The sequence below is a fragment of the Poecilia reticulata genome, linkage group LG5 (assembly GCF_000633615.1).
Source record: "Poecilia reticulata strain Guanapo linkage group LG5, Guppy_female_1.0+MT, whole genome shotgun sequence".
NCBI classification, from domain to species: domain Eukaryota; kingdom Metazoa; phylum Chordata; class Actinopteri; order Cyprinodontiformes; family Poeciliidae; genus Poecilia; species Poecilia reticulata.
In genome coordinates, this window is record NC_024335.1 from 3,298,384 (window position 1) to 3,318,265 (window position 19,882).

General features: G+C 38.9%; 2 protein-coding genes across 2 annotated transcripts in view; both read left to right on the top strand.

The window, feature by feature from the left end:
- Positions 1–16,145, top strand: part of il17rd (interleukin 17 receptor D) — a 37,315-nt gene extending 21,170 nt beyond the window's left edge. Inside the window, exons 4-16 of the mRNA XM_008408391.2 lie at positions 2,655–2,773; positions 2,969–3,089; positions 3,226–3,270; positions 4,838–4,989; positions 6,735–6,800; positions 7,751–7,805; positions 8,005–8,115; positions 9,239–9,423; positions 9,499–9,614; positions 10,284–10,529; positions 11,207–11,671; positions 12,965–13,236; positions 14,521–16,145. Coding sequence (XP_008406613.1) covers positions 2,655–2,773; positions 2,969–3,089; positions 3,226–3,270; positions 4,838–4,989; positions 6,735–6,800; positions 7,751–7,805; positions 8,005–8,115; positions 9,239–9,423; positions 9,499–9,614; positions 10,284–10,529; positions 11,207–11,671; positions 12,965–13,236; positions 14,521–14,624 — 2,057 coding nt within the window. The 3' untranslated portion in view covers positions 14,625–16,145. The remainder of the gene's footprint in view (positions 1–2,654; positions 2,774–2,968; positions 3,090–3,225; positions 3,271–4,837; positions 4,990–6,734; positions 6,801–7,750; positions 7,806–8,004; positions 8,116–9,238; positions 9,424–9,498; positions 9,615–10,283; positions 10,530–11,206; positions 11,672–12,964; positions 13,237–14,520) is intronic.
- LOC103464627 (hyaluronidase-2-like) overlaps positions 12,858–19,882 on the top strand; it is a 24,777-nt gene continuing 17,752 nt past the window's right edge. Inside the window, exon 1 of the mRNA XM_008408848.2 lies at positions 12,858–12,871. The gene's annotated coding sequence lies outside the window, so the exon portion shown is untranslated. The remainder of the gene's footprint in view (positions 12,872–19,882) is intronic.

Below are 19,882 nucleotides of genomic sequence, written 5' to 3' on the forward strand. Positions count from 1 at the left end.
TGCACTGCACTCAGAGGTGGATAGAGCAACCAAAGTTTTTGCCTTTTAGTAGGTTTCCAGTGAATTACTCAAGTAAAAGTATAGAATTACACTGCAAAAACACAAAATCTTACCAAGTAATTTTGGTCTTGTTTGTAGTGCAAATATCTTAGTTTTGTCTTATTTCAAGTGAACTAACCTTTATGTAACTTTTCAGCAAATTATAGTAGCTTCTTTTAAGTAAATAATTCCTTAATGTTGATAGAAAATGTCTAATTCTCTTAGCAGATTATTTCACTCATTACATGGGAAAATGTCTTATTGTAATCTGCCAGTGAAACTAGCACTTTTCTTTTTCATCAATATTTAAGAATTAACTTAAAACAAGCTCCTATATCTTGCTGAAAAGTTTCTTATAAGTTACTTTACTCTTATTTAAAGAGTACTAAGATTTTTGCTCTAGAAATTAATCCGAAACTTTTGCAGTGTATTTGATAAAAAGACTACTCAAGTACTAAGTAACTAATCATTTAATCGGATTTTATAATCAGACAAAACTAATTTGTGTGTAAAGTTTGGTATACTAAAGACTAAAATAAGTACAAAGTAGCTCGTTCAGGCAGTAGAAACACTTTTTAAAATCTTTTTTTATATATTAAACTTTCAATAAAAGTGATAATGTGTTACAACAGAGTAATGTACTTATAGTGACAATACAGAGTGCTTACTGTGTCTTATTGGTCTAGAAAACATTAGAAGCATGAAGCTGTTGTAGAAACGAGAAGTGTCACTTCATCAACTGACGAAAAGAAGAATAGATGAGGAAAGTGAATTATGCCAGCGTAGTCGAAATAAAAAGCTCACTTTTGTTTAAAAATGAATGAAAACCTGACCAGAGCGAGGAAGACGCTGCTACCTTCCTCTCAGCCTGGGAACAAAATAAATCTGAGCTCATGTTTCGGCTACTCTGGGGATTTCCTCCTGGCTTTGCTTCATCCGCAAATCAGAACTTCATATCTCGCCTGTTGTGTTTGATAAGTCTGGACTGTTTAAGGCCCGTTTTTGATAATAATGGCCGTTGGAAATTGATGGCTCAGTGGTTCTGGATGGATTCGGTTCGGCTCTGTCTGCCGCTGCCAGGCTGCATTACTCCAGGGATCAGAAGTGAACGGAAATGCCTGATTTCCCTCTGCAGTTTTACTTCTTCTTTTTTTTCACTTGTTTTTCCCGTGTTTGGGGAAAAACAAAGCCAATCCATGACTCATCCTCTGTGCACAATGTCAAATCACCTAATGCTGTAAAAATGCATAAGTTTCTGCTGCTGCTGCTAAAATGCAAATTCTACTCAAGTCACAGAGAGAAACGGAAGAACATGTTCAGGAATCCGCCTCAGGACACAGAAACCTGTCCCTCCACTTTTTCTCTGCCTCTCCTGCAGAGCTAATGGGAAAAACATGTCTGTTGGATGTGAAGGTGTAATTACAAGACAGATGTTTTCAAAGAGGAGGAGATTTAGCTGGGAAGAATGGGGATGAGGGGAGCAAATGGAGGAGGATGGGAGGGGTGAAGACAGGAAACAAAGGGACAGGTCCAAATTATGTCCACAGAAATACGTCCCATCATCATTTCCGAAAGTATTTTACTCTGATTTAGAGAAAAAGATGTTTGAATTTGGAGGAACATAAAACTGCAGCCAGAGGTTCACTTTAATGTTAAGTCTGCAGACGTAACAATTCACACCAGTCCTTTTTGGTCCGCTGTAATCAAACTCCAGTCCGTTTGTCTCGAAAGTCTGGTTCGTTTGGGGAGGTGTGAACGCATAATCAAATTCTGATGTGAACCAAAACAGCAAACTCTAAAAACCTTGGTCTGTGTGCTTTAACGGAGACCAATCCAAAAGCAGGAAGCGGACTACAGTGCAGGGCATTATGGGTAAATATAACCAAAACAAACACGCTTGTCTAGCGCTAGCAGAAAAAATTGTTCATAGTTTTTTGCCAAAGACAAAAGGAATATCATCTGACTGCTAAATCTGATGCCGCTTCGTTTTTGTTTACATTTTGTGAACCATGAAGTTGCGCTGATCTTCTTCAGAGGTTTTTGTGTCGTTCATTTCAGTGGTTCTTATTGCAGTGCCTCCAACAGGTGAGGAGGTGAACAGGTTTTTGAATTGGTTTGGATTGTTTGACTCAGTTCAATGTGAAAGCAAAAATGTAACATGTAAAAACCGAGTCTACGAGACTATCTGGTGGGAAAACACCCTTAAAACTACAATATTTATCACAAAAAGCAAGAAATAAGTTTATGTTTTGGTCCATACACAAAAAACAAATGCAAACAAAAAATGCTACAATCAAAATTAAAATGCAACAATCACAAACAAGACGCATATTCATAAACATGAAAACAAAGAATATTATATATAGAATTTCAGAATGTTTCAGTTTTAAATGCTCAATGTAGTTTCCAGTTAGTTATATTTTTTTGCCATTAATTACCATTGAGAAAAACTGAAGTTGTTCTCTCAACTTCAGTTTTCAGTATTTTGTTAGTTTTGTTAGTTTTAGCTAGCTGTAATAACCTTGATGAGGACATGCAGAACATTTTTCTATTTTCCTAAATGTCAGGAGTATAGAAGGAAAGATGAAACTGACATTTCCGTCTTATCTCTGCAGGAATCGAACACATTAAAGGCTTCAGAGTTTATCTGGAGGACAAAAATCCAGACGGGAAGCAATGTCAGCACCTGATCCTCAAAGAACCGCGGCAGCTCAACTACTCCTACAGGAGCACGGTGAGATCTGTGCAGAGCGATCGCCTCACACCTTCTCAAGTGAAGGCAGAAAAGTTTTCACTACTCAGAATGAAAATGTAAAAAATGTTACACACAGTAGTGTGTAACATAAACTTCTTTTGATTCTTTGTTTTCTTTCGCTCAGCTGTAATCTGACTACTAGATTTAATAATCTGTATTTTTCTCCTCATGCAGAAGCTGAGCAGTCAGCCATTCGGTAGTTTGACCTTTGACACTGACTACATGGTTCGTGTCGTTCCTTTCCCGTCTCTGATGAATGAAAGCTTCTTCCCTCCATCTTTCTTGAGGACCAACTGTAAGTTGCGTTTGGACGAGCTTGATAAATTACTTTGTGATTAAACCCTTTCAAAGTGTCTCTATTCATCAGGGAAGAGAAGGAACGGTTCTACTCTTACTGAAAATCAAATATTTCTGTGCTTTCCTGTTAACAGCATGTGAAATCCTGCTTGGATCGGACAATCTGGTCTGCAAGCCATGTAAGTTCCTCTTTGTGCCCATTATACACGAAGCACAAGTAAAATCCAGTCGTTTCAACAAATACGAGTCAATAAAACTGTTGGGGTGAAATTATTATAAACTTCTGATCTGAGGGAAAGGATGGTTTTTTTTATTAATTGCCCTAATGTCGCCTGTATGAACCTATGTTCAACATATGTTGTGTTTTTTGTTGCTTTGTTTGATTCCGACAATTGGTAGATGTTGGTGCTCTGGTTTTGGCAAAAATACACATATAATTAAAACTACATTTCTAAAACAAAAGAGGGCAAAACAGGAAAAATGGATGATAAAAATGCAAGAAAAGGAAAGCAAAATGTTTGGGGAAAAAAGAAGAAACCATTTTAAAGAAAAAGGGGCAGAAAAAAACCCAATGAAAGGTTTTTTTCATTGAAAGAAAAGAGAAATTTAAAAGTGTTGAAAGATATAAATAAAACTCGGATGAAAAAGAAAGGACTGAAAAAAGAGGAAATCAAAAAGTGAACAAAGTGTTTAGGCTGCTTAATGACGGCGGTGACGTATTTTGATGTAGTTGACAACAAAGACATCCAAGATGGCGTCCCAACAGAAGCACTCCAAAGTTTTATCATATTTCACAAAAAAAGACAATATGAAGGCCATTTGCAAGATGCGCAGAACTTTCATCACAATAAAAAGATGAAACGCTTCAAACAGTTGACCATACAACAACTGATTTGCACGAACGTGAAGTGTTTGGTACGTTGCTTAGAGACGGTGGTGACGTATTTTGATTGAGAACATTTCCAAGATGGCGTAGCAGCAGGAGCTCTCCAAAATACAGTTATATCTAAAAAAGAAACGGTACTAAAGCCAGTGGCAACCTCTGCAGAACTTTAATCAGAGGTAAGTCCTCACACATTTCACCTCATTCTGCGAGGCAGAGAAGAGTAAACTGACAGAGGCGAAAATAAGTTTCATGTTTTCCGCACCTGGAGAAAACATAAATCTCCTTCCTGAACAGGCAAACATGCAAGTTTGTCTTAACATAAACTTTCTATGGAAATTTAGATATTTGAAAGACAAAAATTAAAATAATTAATATAAATAACATAAATAAAGTAAACATTTTTCCAAATCAATTTCTTTCAATATAAAACTTATGAAACTTTAATAGGAACTAGACACAGAGAATGGGTTTCTGAATATTTAGTTAAAACAAAATTGTTCTTCATTCAGTGAATTTACTCACATGGGCACAAAATCCAGAGCCAAGAGTAGTGAAGTGACGCTTCGTAATAAAATTTGTTAAGTAAAAGTAAAAAGTACAGCGTAGTTTTTTTTTTTTTTTTCCCAAAAAGCTACTCAAGTACCTGTAACTATTTACTATGCAACTCTTTATATATTTTTTTCCTTTATATTTGCTTTGTGGTGAAAAATATGTGGCCTGATGCCTTTTGATTAGATGTAAGAGTAAAAATAGATCCAGAAGTTGTTAAATGTTCATGCATGTTAATGTTTTTATCTTATATAATTGCATGTTGTGCACATCCAGAGGTTTGTTGTTGAGTTCTGGTTCTGTCTCCTCAGTCTGGAAGCCAAAGACCCTGAACGTGTCTCAGCTTGGATCGAACCTTCATGTGACGTTTGATTTGGCTCCGTCCTCCTTCAACTTCCAGCTGTATTACCTTTACTACAGGCTGCGGCAGGACGGCCTCTTCAGGGTGCAGCGCTGCAGACCGGTAAGGCTGGCCGCTCTCCGTTTGCTGTGAAGCAGTATCAAAAATACCAAGATATTTCCATTATACCAGAGTTAAATGTGTTATTTCAAAGTAACATGTAGGCCTGTCGCAATATCAAATGTTGCTAGACGATAAAATGTCCCAGAAGTTTTTGCGATGAACGATAATTTTGTTGTGACACAAATTTCATCCGGACATGAAATCCTCCCAGGCCGAACTTGAAAATTGGACGTTATGCTGCTGACACTTAGCTTCCATCAACAACTCGGAGGCGGACGTGAGAGCGCTGTGCAACACAAATAACGATCTGGCTGGAACACGGTGCGCAAAATAATAAAACATAATTTAACAAAACTTCGAGGCAGATGCATTTTCCTACAATTTTTTTCTTTTATTTCAAGAAAATCATATCTAAAAACATAGTGGTACTTTTAGTGTCATTCTTTGTGGAAATAAAAGGATAAATAAAATAATAATATAGAATAAGAACCAAATGAAAAAAAAGGAAGGCTGTATAAATATAAGTAGAAATCTTTGCAATTTGTACAAGAAATGTATGAGGAATAATATGTGCAAAACATAAATAAAATAATATTCCAGTCTTGGATTAGTTACCATGACAACAGAAAGAAAGCTTTTCAAAGATTATAATTTTAAATCTGTATTTTTTTTTTCCTAATTTATTTAATTTATTCTTGGATTGTGCACGTTAAATCATTGGAGGGGCAGCAAATGGCCCCCAGACCCACTTTGAACACCTTAAACACAATCTTGCCAGGGGTATGAATAGTTATGGGCTTAACTGTAAGGTCCAATGAACTGTTAGCTGATGCATAAGCAGCATTTTTTCCTGCTTGTTCTTTTGCATGTTCATTTATTAACAACAGCTGAGTTTTCAGCCCTTTTCTTTCAGGTTAGCCTTTTAAAATGCTAATAAACCGTTTCCTGCGTGCTTCGAGAGACCATAATGTGACCTAAATATCCAACCACATGAAGCGTCTGCTCGTTTAGATCCGCACTGGAAGGTGGAGGGAGCAGCCATTTTACTGCCCCCTCCTGGCTGCATCCTCTTTGAAGTCTGTCCAGCGGCTCGGCCCTTTAATCTCCGGGTATTCTCAGACGGTGCTGTGAGTCAGACACATGGGAACAACATGGGACGTCTTCACTCACTCAGTGTTCAACTGCACTGAGTCTCAATCAACGAGTTTTTATTGGTTTTGATCCGTCTGAAGGCAGGTCAGGCTCGACTGTTCCTTTGCAAAGATCGCTCCTACATAGGCCTATCACAATAACACATTTTGCTGGATGATAAATTGTCCAGAAATAATTGCGATAAACAATAATATTGTTATTTTGAGAGTATTTTTAAGTAACATAATGGCATTTACATACAAATCCAAGAGCACATTCTCAAAGATCAATAAACTTTATATTCTAATGAACATTTAACAATGGAACTGGAAAATATTTTAAATATCCAGAATAAATACAACAGAAACAACAAATAAAATTAATCATGAAGTCCTGTCCTTCAAAGAAGGGCCAGTTGAGACCAAAGCACCAGACTCTGCTTTGGTCTCAATTTTTCATCCCCAAATTTTTTTTGGTTGACAGAGAGAGAAAAGGGAAAAACAATAAATAATTTTTGAGCTCGTTTTAATCTATCATGTGATTTATTGGTTGCTTATTGCGGCAGGCCTAAAACAATAGATATTTGTAATGATTTTAGTTGTTTGTTTTGGCAGGACCTGAACCAGGCCAGGACAACGTGTGTCCTTCAGGACGTCACACAGGGAACCTACGTGATAGAGGTAGATTTTCTAACACTGTCATAACATAACTACACCATAAAGATGTGATAATATATTCTTCAGTTTTTATTCTTAGTTTCCCAAACGTACCTCAGCAAAGATCTTGTTTCAATTTGCTCTCAAATTATAATATTTTGCACATTATTTGGCTAAAATGCACACAAATCAGGTTAATGTGTTATTAATGTATTTTGAACTTTGAAAGTCTGTCCTAGGTTTGAACAAAATTATTCAAAGGAAAAATCACCAAAACAATTAAAAGTCAGAAGTTTGATGATGTATCATATTTAATTAAAAGTATTGGTATCAGTATTGGCATTGGCAGTATTTATTTGGTATCAGATTGATGCCAAAATGTCCAGTATCCAAACCATCTGGAAGATGTAACCCATCTTTGTTCGTTATGTTGACTTCACAACCGACACATTCAGGTTCACTGTATTTATTCTAACAAAAGAGGAAATTGAGTTGGTGGTTAACACCAGTCCAGCAGCTTCTGCCCCTATACGTTAAATAAAATATAGTAAAAATATCTATTACTACAGAGCAATGACTCCCAATGAGCCGTTAACAGCAGTTAGCTGTTGTAAAATTAAACACGGCATTAATAATAACAGTTAAAAACATGCAAAACCTCGCAAAATTACCAAACACTTAATACGGTTACATTTGTCTTAAAATATATAATATAATACTTGTAAAATAACATTTAAAGCTTGATCTTAAAATATGTCACAATTACAGAAAAAGGGGGAGGAGCTGCTGGTTACTGGTTGCTATGGTGACCACCAACCGTCAGAGCACCTGCACATTGTTGAAAGAAAGCCATGTTACATTTGTATGATGTAAATCATGTTGTGATGTGTTCAAAAATTGACAGAAGGTTTTTGCTAAAATTGTCATATATTTTAGTGATTAATAATAATCTCTTTTGTTGTTTGTTTTTATAGCTTAGAGACAACAGCAACACGACCAGGAGGCAGATGCAGTACCACGTCAGCCAGGGTGAGGCTGTATGAAAGAAGCAGTTTTCATTTTCTAACATGATTCTAACATTTAGTCTTGAATAAACGTCTACCTTAATGTGTTACAATGTACAGGAGTAATATGCAGTTGCTGTGTTGTACTTTCATTAACATTATAGGGCCAGATTACGGTTAAAACCCCAGTTATTTGAATGAGTTGTGTTTGTTTTGTCGTTCAGTCCACTCCCCGTGGGCGGGGCCTATCCGTGCCATGGCCATCACCGTGCCGCTGGTCATCATGTCGGCCTTCGCCACCCTCTTCACCGTAGTGTGTCGCAAGAAGCAGCAAGGTGAGGCCAGCCAATGAAATCCAGAGCTGCTGAGTCCCTGTTGATCAATCAATCAATCAATCAAATTTTATTTGTATAGCACATTTCAGCAGCGAGGCATTTCAAAGTGCTTTACATAATTAAAATAAAAACAGCATGTGACATTAAATTAACAGTGAGAAAGAGAAAGAGATTAAAAAAAAAAGATAAAAACATTAAACTTCAGTTAAACGACGTCTAACTGGGATTCTAACCCTCAGGGACTTTAGTCAAAAACACCGTTTGACAAGGACTCTAACCTCTAGGTTTTTAGTTGAAACTCCGTCAACTGGGACTCTAAACCCCGTAGAACTTTAGTTAAACGTCGTTTAACTGGGACGTTTTCCGGGGGGCTTTACATCATTAAAACGTAGAAAAGAAATAAAAAGAAATTGATGATGTATCATATTTAATTAAAAGTATCGGTATTGGTATTGGCCAGTACTGGGAGCGTCTCAGGCAGGATATTTTTGAAAGATGAGTATTTAATACATAATTACCACAAGTCTGAAGTGATCCGCTCTATCTTAGTAGGCAGGTGCAGTGCATAGCGGACCAATGGCTTCGAGACCAACTAAAAGAAAATATGCGGACACTCTTGATCAATGTGCCAGAGAACATGAACAAAATGGCTGCAGTCTGAATTGTGAATGCATCCTAAAACCCTGCCATAGCAGAAAAACGCTCCAATGATTCGCTTTTAATGCTGGATTCAGAAAACTCTACTAGTTTAGTTTCTTTTACAGCGGATGGCTGCTTTTAACACAAACATTTAATTTTGATGCTAACGCTGACAACTGATGCTACCGTGTTTTAAAGGAAACTCTTAACTGGTTAGAGACGGAAAGTAAAACTGGGAACAGCCTAGTAGTCATTTATATGAATTGGAAAAAAATATGGAAATATCAGAAAATATGGAAGGGATCCCAAGATGTGACAACAGTTTGTGTGTAAGAATAGGTCCAGAGCACATGCAGCCAACCTCAGTAATGCAAATTGACCAGTCTGTCCATAGAGTAGACGCCTTGAAGTCACTACCAATAAAACTTTCAACAAGAGAAGTTACTTTAGCATTGAGACATTTGTGATCTCTGTGTGCTATTAGAAAACATCTACAGCCAGCTGGATGAGGAGAGCAGCGAGTCGTCCAATCAGAGCGCAGCGCTGAACAGCGAGCGTCCGTGGCCACGCCCCAAAGTTTTCATCTGTTACTCCAACAGAGATTGCTCCAAACACACCAGCGTTATCCAGAGCTTTGCCTACTTCCTGCAGGACTTCTGCGGCTGCGAGGTGAGGCAGACAGGACCTGGAAAAGCTGAAATGACCGAAAACATGAAGGTGTAATTAATCAATAGTTCAATTCAGGTGGTGCTGGACCTGTGGGAACATCTGGAAATGTGCAAAGAGGGTCAGATGTCGTGGTTGAGCCGACAGCTGGATGAAGCGAACTTCATCATCACCGTCTGCTCTAAAGGCCTGCGGTATTACTCCCTCTAATGTTGAGAGCCTGAATTTATTGAAGATGTACACTAAAAAAGAAAACGACACCTAAGAACCATCCCCACCTGCAGTCCCGACTTTAACCACTAGATGGTGCTAAATAACAGATTTCAAAAAAATAAACTTGATCTCTTAATAGTTTTTATTTTCGACTTTTTTTAAAGGTTTTATTGGCTCTACTGGCCTTTTTTTAACAGATGTCAGATAGGAAATGTGGATGAGAGACGTAGAAGACAAGCTGCAAACGTCATCAGGCCAGGACTTGAACTTGTGATGGACGTCATCCTCCATACACGCCTTACGCGCTTTACCTTTCTGCCAACGCTGCGCACCTTTTTGTTTTAGTATACAGCAGTACCTGGAAAGTTACTTTTCAAGTACTCATAGACATTAGGTCCGCTAACACTAGAGCGCTACGCTGACATGTTACTTAGCAGAAGCTAACGCTAATGCGCTACGCTGACATGTTACTTAGCAGAAGCTAACGCTAATGCGCTACGCTGACATGTTACTTAGCAGAAGCTAACGCTAAATGTTAAATTCAGCCAGTTAGAGAATCCTTTTTGTGCAGAAAACAATAAATAATATAATTAATCTTTCCATTTGTCCAATAGCTGTTGATTAACTGTCTCCACTTCCACCTGTCTCAGATATTACGTGGAAAAGAAAAGCCGCAGAGGGAAGACTCCCGTTGGTCGCCGTAGCAACAGCAGCTCCCCGACCGGCGGATTGCACAGTGACCTGTTTGTCGTGGCCGTGGCCATGATTGCAGAGAAGCTGCGGCTGGCGAAGCAAAACGAGGACGACGGGGATCCGGAGCTGAGCCGCTTCATGGCCGTGTACTTTGACTATTCCACAGAGAGCGACATCCCGACGGCGCTGAGTCTGGCTCCCAGGTAGGAACACGGCTGACACCAGTAGTGGGTCAAAGGGGAACTTTTCAGTTTTTGCACGTTTTTGGACTTTCATTCTCAGTCTGAACTGCATCTAAAACCACGCAGCTGTTTTTTTGGCAGTATGTTAATGTTTTTTGTTGTCTGAAAAAGGATCCATTTCAAAAACCTCCCGAATGTTAAGTCACATTTGACAGACGCTGCACCGTTGCCTAGCAACCCAGCAGAACTCCAGCATGTTTGGTCAGCTGGTTTTACCGCTGTGTGTGCCACACAATGGCTGCTGGAAAAGACAAGAGTTTTATTGTTGGCTTAGCATCCAAAAACCACTTGCTGCATTCTTGTTGGTTGTGCAGGAGGCTCCACTTCTGCTTTTCAAAGATGTACAGTTGCATAGTTTCTCATCTGTTTGCAGCCATTTTCACATGATACGGTAGACATTGAGTTGGGGGGCGTGACCAGCAGCAGCTTATTTGGATTTAAAGTGACAAGCTGCCCTAAAACAGATCAACATGGGCAGAACTGACTAGAATAAAATATCTTTATAAGTATAATTTTGTGCCAAAACATGCAATTGACATGTTTTGTATAGACCATAGATCTAATTTGTTCAGGGAAACATAGTAAGTGTCCTTTATAAACAGAAGCAGTTTCTCAGGTTTATTTCCCCCCCGGTTCAGGCTGAAGCTCATGGATCAGCTGCCGCAGCTCTACGGCCGGCTCCACTCCAGCCAGTCCGCGCTGGCCGACCCGGAGCAGCAGCCCGTCAACATCTCCAGGAGGAACTACTTCCGCAGCAAATCCGGACGCTCGCTCTACGTCTCGATCTGCAACATGCACCAGCACATCAGCCAGAACCCGGACTGGTTCGAGAAGCAGCCGTCTCCCCCAGGAGCGTCCTCGGCTCCGTCGGACTCCTCCTCTTCCAAACAAGCTCCGCCTTCTCCGCGGCCGGCCTGCTCCTCCTCCGTGCCTCAGCCGGAGAGACGGTTTGACTCCGGCGTGGTGCTGAACGAGGTTCTGGTGAGGACGCCGTCCATGGAGGGGCTGGAGGGGGAAGCGAGGAGGAACGTGCTCCTGCTGGCCGCTGGCTCCAGTGCAGAGCCGCCGCACTGCTCCGCATCCATCCCCGGATCCACTTCCAGGTCCGCTGCTTTGGAAATGTCCGCCTGTCATTTCCTTTCAACTCCTCACACTCCTCATTATTACACTGAATATATCAGCACTGAGGTCGATATCGGTCCGATAAATAAAACTGGACGATATCAACAACCAATATTTGTTTTTATCTTGTTGCTAGGTCTGTCACGATAACGATTTTTTTTGGACGATAAATTATTCCAGAAGTTATTGCGATGAACGATAATATTGTTGTTTTGAGATCATTTTCAAGTAATTTCAAGTAATGGCATAAAAAAAAAAAAATCAAGAACAGATTCTCAAGGATCAATAATCTTTAAAATCTAATGAGCATTTAGCACTGGAACTGGAAGACATTTCAAATATCCAAAATAAATAAACGAAACAACAAATAAAATTAATTATGACGTCTCTGTAAGCAGAATTGGTCCTAGATGAGACCATAGCAACAGACTGAAGACTTTTATCATCAAGTTTTTGGTAGAAAGACGAGAGAAAAACAATAAATCATGCAAATGAACAATATTATTTATTGTGCATTGAAACAAACCTAGTTGTCGTCTATTTCTGGTAGTTTTTTCCTCCCATGTTTTTTGCTATGGTCTCAACTAGGACCAAAGCGGCTGTGAAATGTATATAATTACATATAACAGTGGTAAATATCAGTCATGGCTCATAGCAGCATTATGAATATCGGATATCGATATCGCCTCAAATGTTCTTATCGGTGCATTCCGAGTCCGCAAGATGTGCACTGCCATTTGAAATCCTTGAAAGTGCTTGGATTTCATGTTTTCAAGGTTTGGAAAGTGCTTGATTTCTACATGAAGTCCTTTAGTGTTTCTCACCATGCTCGGCATAACCCTCATTCTGATTTTACTTCATACACTAATGGAGTAATGTTTGGTTAGTCAACATGCTGCTGATGACCCACATCCTACTGCTGGTGCCAACATGCTAATCGCTCCGCTTAGCCCTCATGCTAACATTGGCTTTGCACCTAAAAGAGGATGAAACTAGTACTTTTATCAATATCAAGGAATTATTTACTTAAACCAAGCTTCTGTTTCTTGCTGATAAGTTACTTGAAAGTTATTCTCGTGTACTAAGATATTTGCAGTAAGAAACTAGATTAAAAATACTTCAGATTTTGCCGTGATTATATCATGATGGATTGAAACTGTCTCCTTTAGTTTGTTTTGTTTGTTTTTATCTTCAAAGTGGCGATAGAAAAATGTTAAAACTTACTTTGAAAACTTCAACCCTTTAATTAAGAGACATTTGCTTTTTCTCTGCAGATTGTCCACCGGCAGATCTGGAGTTTTACCCGAAGAGTCTTCCTCCTCTTCCTCAGCTCCGTGTGTCCTGCAGGACGAAGAGCGACCGACTCCGGGCCACACCGAGGAGCCCGGCTCCTCCGGCCCGGACGTCCCGCCTCCTCGGGATTCTGGAATCTACGACTCGTCCGTCCCGTCGTCGGAGCTCTCCATCCCCCTGATGGAGGGGCTGTCACATGACCAGGCGGACTCTTCCTCTTTGGCAGGCAGCGAATCGTCTTCGTCTGGCCTCGGTAAAGCTGCAGCGCCGCAGAGTTACATTAATTCCTCATTTAGATCTGATTTTCTGCAGATTAAGAACAAAAAACACGATTAAAGAGCTCAAATAAAGAGCAAGAAATTTGCCTCACTTGTCACCATTCAGTTTCAGCTACATATCGTCTCATATGATGATATCAATAATAACTGATTAGGCCACTTTGTCTCTACGCCTGTCACAATAACAAATGTTGCTGGACAATAAATTTACCCATAAGTTGTTACAATAAACGATAAGATTGCTTTGAAATCATTTCCAGGTAACATAATGGCACTAATTGCATGATAATAATGCAAGAAAACTTTCACAAAAATCAATAAACTGTCAATTCTAATGAACATTTAACACGTGCTGATGTTAAAAGCATTATTTTAAACTGCAGATGCATCTTTCGCTGCAAATGATCACTAAAGGAATGATGATGCATTTTAGACAATACAATGTCTATTTTCTTATTTAAAAAGAAACTTATTTGTTTATTTACATTTTAATGCATTTATAATATTGTATAAAAAGGGATTAAATGAAAAATCTTCAGAATATGAGAATTCTTTATCCAATTAATCAACTAATCATCAAATTATCGATAGTAAGCACCTCTGATGCCTTCAGCATTCAACTGCATTAATTAGTTGCAGTAGAGCTGATAAAAAGGTCTGAATATAAATGTTTACTTTTAAAAAATATGAGTAATAAAATATGCAAAACAAAAATCTCGTTTGGTTTTTCATGTGAGGTTTTTCCCTTTGTCTTCAATTTGTATTGTTGGTACTCAATAATATAAAAATATATAATTGATTGAAATTACAGGTTGTAACAGCATGTTGATAAAAAAATTGAGGAAGATAAATATTAGAGATGATATGAATATTTGAGCCGATATCGATATCCGATGTTAGCATCGCTGCTGTGGCCGATTACCGATATTAACTGATATTACTTATATTTTGCTATCGTTTTACACTTATGGGGGGAAAATGAAACGGATAAAAATAAGTGTAGGTTGTTTATTTATCAGACCAATACCAATTACCTGAATCCCTAATAATTAGTTGTTGTTTTTATACCCTCTTGAATACATTTGCCAAATAAATAAAACTTAATTAAATGCTTAAATAAAAAAAAAGCAAGCCATGATCTTTCTTTCTCCTCACTTTTATCTATAACTGCAGGGGCCTGAATACTGTTGCACTGATTTTAAAGTCTCTGCATGGATTTATCAGACCTGTCTGTAAATAACGCTCTGCTCGTCTTTCAGGTGACGAGGAGCCGCCTGCCGTGTCGTCACTTCGCTGCAGCGCGGCCTGCAAACCTCAGCTGCACCAGCTGGAGCGCAGCGACGCTCAAGCAGCATCCCTGTAGCCCCGGCTGCCAGCCAATCAAGGAAGGAGCGCTGGCACGTGCCGCCGTTGATTTGGAGATAAAACCAGAAGACTTGAAGGTTGCAGAGGAGTGGAGGAGCTGCAGTCAGAGGGAACGTATCGGTGGCAGCCTGTAGTGCATTCGTGGTCAGACCACTAACTACTGATTATGGCCACCGCTGATTCCAGGCTTTTGTGGGCCCAACACCCACCACGTCCCCAACACTCGCCTCAGGAAAGATTTGTCCGATTAAACTAGAGGATTTCTGAACCGCAGACCAAAGCTGACATCCAGAGACTTGATCTGCTGGTTCATGCAGCTTTGGAAACAGTCTGACGGCAACATGCAACAGGACCGAAGTTGCAACGTTTGTTACATTTTCAGCTGCTGCAGTTCTCAGATTTAGCGATCTTATGTCTTTGGCTAAAGACCTCAAGTCATTTTCCCAGCTAGCTCTAAACTCCAACATTTTTGTTTTGGTTGCATTTACCCAGGATGCACTGCGCTGTAGTCCAATTCCTGCTTTTGTAGCTGTCTCTGGTTTGCTTGGTGTCCTGATATGCATTTGGACTGAACCAGTGTTCACTTCAACCCAACTGAGACCTGAGGTTTGTTGTTTTTTCAGAGTTTGATTAGCATCCCCAAACGAACTGGACTTTCTAGGATTAAACGGACTAATGCAGCCTCAGATGCATCGGTTTATAAAAGTAGAATGTTTTTGTGGAGTAATATCAGCTAAACTCTTAATATTCTTGGTTTAATGGTTTAAAATGTCTTAATGAAGTGCTACTTTTATGTAAATGTTTCTAGTCAATCTTTTTGACGTTTTGAACAACAAACTCTATTAAGCTAATCTCCATCACAGAAATGTAATTTATGTTTAAACATTGCAGCAACAACTTGTTGGACATCTGGTTAAAAAGTGGTTTTAATCACCTGATATGACCTGATAATGTGATATAATATAAATAGAAGAGTTTTATTTTTGTCCTTGAGTTTATGAAAAGCAATTTGTTGTATTTTTTTACATGTTTGTAACCTGTGTCACTCCTGCAATATTTTCGCTGTGGTTTTAACATTTTTTTAAGTGTTTTACATTTATAGATGACAAGTTTTATGCTTTCGCTCTTAATTCACAGAGGAACAGAAGTACCCAGAGAGGAAGAGTGAAAATTAAATGAAGCGGCTCATTGGAAGATCTTCTGACTGACTTTTAAATCAATTCAGAGATACGTTATTGATCCCAAAGGGAAATTAAATGTTCCTGAAACTCATTGTAACCACGGTTCTTCAAAGATTTGTTTTATATTCTGATGGCTGTGGGCAGGAAGGATCTCCTGTAGCAGTCTGTGCTACAACGGTTGTGAAGAAACCCTCGACTGAAGATATTCTGTTGTTGTAAAGCATTTTCATGAAGAGGATGCTCTAAGTACAGGTTCAGTTCAGATAGAGCATAACAAAAATTGTCTTCATGTGCAACAATCATGCCCGATTACTTAAATAAAACATGAGAACATGCGATAGGATGGAAGATCTCTTTTCCTCCACCTGAGTCTGGTAGACTCGGTTTGATTGGAGACTAAGGTTGCAACATTTGCTATATTTTTAGCTTCTGCGGTTCTCTTTCTCACTGCTCTGAATCAAACCAACCAAACCCTTTGAAAAAAAACCTGTTCCCCTCCTCACCTGTGGGGGCGCTGCACCAAGAACCACTGAAGGAAACGACATGAAATCATCTTTAGAAAACACTGAGTGCAACTTTCTTCACAAAATATAAACGAGAAGGAAGTGGTGTCATTTTGTGGTTGGTTGGAGGATTTCTCTTTTGTCTTTGGCTAAGAGCCATTTCTCCTGCTGTCTCTAGACTCCAGCATGTTTGTTTGGTTGCAGTTACCCAGAATGCCCTGCTCCGGCCAAACTACCTAGACCAGAGGTTCCTAAACTGTGGGATGCGCCCCCTAGGGTGGGCGCCGTGCCATTGCAGGGTGAGCGCGGGAAGCCGTCTGAATGGAAAAACAAAAAAACTAACAAAAACAATAAAACATGAACGCTGTATGCGCTGGGTTTTTACCTTAGAATGGCCAACTTTCTGTTATTCCTGTCAATTTGATGCAGTAGGGGCTTCCACACTTCCCATATCTGTGTCCTGTGTCCTATTAGAACAATGGTTCAGTCCAAAGTAGGAGGAGCAACAGCTGCCTTCTGAAGACAACAGGCTCTCAGAGCCGCTAAGTGAGGAGTTAGCTGTTAGCTGTGGCTCTGCAGCACTAACAATCCTCCAGTAAGGAAATACTTTAAGCAAAAGACAAGTAACACGTTTTATTTACTTTCACTGCTCTATAAGAAGAAACACATTAACAATAAAGATCAGACTGCAGTTTGTGTTACGACTGGCATCCTAAGGTTAATTATATAAACATGAGTGTACAGGTACCCGTCCCTGATTGGCTTTCCAGAAGACGACGGAAACGTCTAATGGACCTTACCACAGGGTCCGCCTTTCATTGGCTAATGCCCTCAAACTCATGCTAATATACATTGTGGACTACCAGACCGACAGAAAGTTTTTGTATCAGGACTCGAAAAAAATTGGTTCTCCATCAGTGGGGTATCTGTACAGGCGATGTCAGGTATCCTGATTGCGTTTGTGGAACTAAAATTCACAGATTTCCAAAATCTGAAACGGAAAGCCTTGCTTGGATCAAAGCTTGTGCACGATCGCATTTGCAGCTCAACCCTAGGATCAATAAGAACAAAGTGTCTGCTGGCGTAAGTATTATTGCTTTGCTTTCTTTGTGTTTAGTGAATGAAAAAAATAAAGTCAATAATAAACACATCCATTATGAAAACCTTTTAGCCAAGTACAGCATAATGGCAGTACCGATACAACTTCTACATCCTAAAGCCTGTCTGTTACAGCCTCACAGCTGAACAGATCAATATGCAATGTGTACCGTATCTGACATACATTAAAGATTTTATTTAACCTGAAAAGGCTTTTTACTAAACTGTAATCATGTTAGCCACGCTAGCACCGAGTACCGTGTATCAGTCCTAGGCACACTCGAACTCTCTAAACCACGAATGCCCGACTTACCCAGCCTTGCAAGAACAATAGCCATCAGTGATTTTGTCCACAGCTATATTTATGCTGAGGGTGTGAGAATCTGCTGTTTTTCTCATCGACCCACCGGTAGCATTTAGCTGTGTTTAGCACAATGTTGGAGGCATCTCGTGGCTCAAAAACCTTGATGTCATCCAAAAAAGATGACATGAACTTGTTGGTTCCCTTGTCCATTGTCATGGCTGATATTTTGTGCAAATCCGGCAGAAATGCTACACTAATCGACACAGAAATACTCTTTAAATGCCATGTTTAGACATTGGAGCTAAGCTGTTAATGTGAGACATGAAGTCACGTGGGTCTTTCGAGGGGCGTTTCTGAGCAGAGCTTGGTAAGGTCCATTGGCTGCTTCCCGGAGGTGACGAATATAAAGGCTGCTGAAGCGGACTTCCTGTGTTCCATCCTCTACTCATCTCCACTGGCCACACCCCTTTCCTTTGTTCACCTGTGCTAGAGTTCTGGAGTGAGCTGCCATTTATGTTTCCTCAGTTTTCTCATGTTTTTCTTAGTTAGGAAGGTAAGTTTTTGTCCTTTGGTTTATTTACTTTCGATTAGGTAAGTTTCTATTACTATTAGGTAGTTTCCTTTGGTTTGTTATTTTCGGCTATAGCTCACTCTGAAGCCAAATTCTCCATTTGTAACATCTTTATCAAAAATAAATCTTTTTAAAATGAATAATAATCATCAACTGTTCAACTCCGTGTGTGTCGGTTGTTGAGATCAGAGGAGGATGGATCCTTCATGTTGCCACCTGGCCACCCCTAGACCTAGACATGATAAGCTGCCTAAACGGTTGCTAGCTAAACTGCTACACTGCTTTCATAGACTTAAGCTTTTTTGTCAAAGGTAGCAAACATCTCATTCATATTTAACTCTTTAACGTTTAGTTAATTAGAAGAGTTTGAAACGGGAGGGAGTGGACCGGCTCTGGACCAGTTATGCTTTTATTTCTCATTGTCTTCAATATGGAGCGTTTAAAACCACAAAATAAAATCTGAATATTTTTCTACATAAACCCTGGTGTTAAATGTTATGATACTCCCAAGATATTAATTTCTTTCAACTTATTTGTTCTCAGTCATCCAGGACATGACAAAATTAAAAAACGCTTAAAAATGAAGCAACTTAAGTTATAATTTAAACAGCCCATAACTTGAACTGGGAGCCATTTCAATAAATGAGTGTTAATGGGGAATTTTGATAGTTACTCATTAAAGCTTTTTTATTTAGAACCTTACATTTTTTAAAGGTGTAGCAGAGATTAGACTGAACAAAACTCATATCTAAGCAACATTTGAATTTTAGTTTTATTTCTCAATAGGTTGCTTACTTAGAAAAACACTTTTGATGTGCATTACGAGTCATTTTTGGTCCTGCAGCTTGAATGTGTTTTAAAAACTTTTTAAAACACATTTTAGATTACTTTTCACTGTAACTTTGACAACCCCAAAAAAAATTGGTCTGAAGAAATATTCTTGTTTATGTTCCCCCAATAATGAGATGGGATCTACGCCATACAATGTTGAGCTTCCATGGATTAAAGAACAACTGACATAAAATAAAAAATAAATTTGAGAAAAGTGCTTATATTCTAATGTTTTTTAACATAAACATGCACAGTATTTGATTTTTAGCCTTTTTTAAAGCGTTCATGTTCTTAACATCTTCGTTGTGAATTGGCCACTAATGGGATTGAACCCTTGACCTCTGGATTAATAGCAACACACTCCAACCAGCTGAGTTAATAAGCCATATATAATGTTGCGTTTTCAAGGGTATAAGAACAACTTAAGTGATCTTAAAAAGATTGAGAAAAGTCCTCATATTCTAATGTTTTTTCAATGATTTAATTTAAAAACATTTTATTGTGAAGTGTTGATGTTTTTAAAAAAGGTTCAAAAATGGTAGAAATATTTTGTGTATGTGGAAATGGGGTCCAACCGAACTCACGCACGTAAAATTTGTATCATTCGACATAGTCCTCTATGATTGCCTCAGTTTTTGAACACACAAGGGTTAAGTGATTTTTTTTTTTCCGTTTTCCATGTGTTGCATCTGACATCTTCAAATTTGGAACCTGAAACTCAAACAAACAGAAGAAGTTCGGTTTCTGTAGTGTAGTGGTTATCATGTT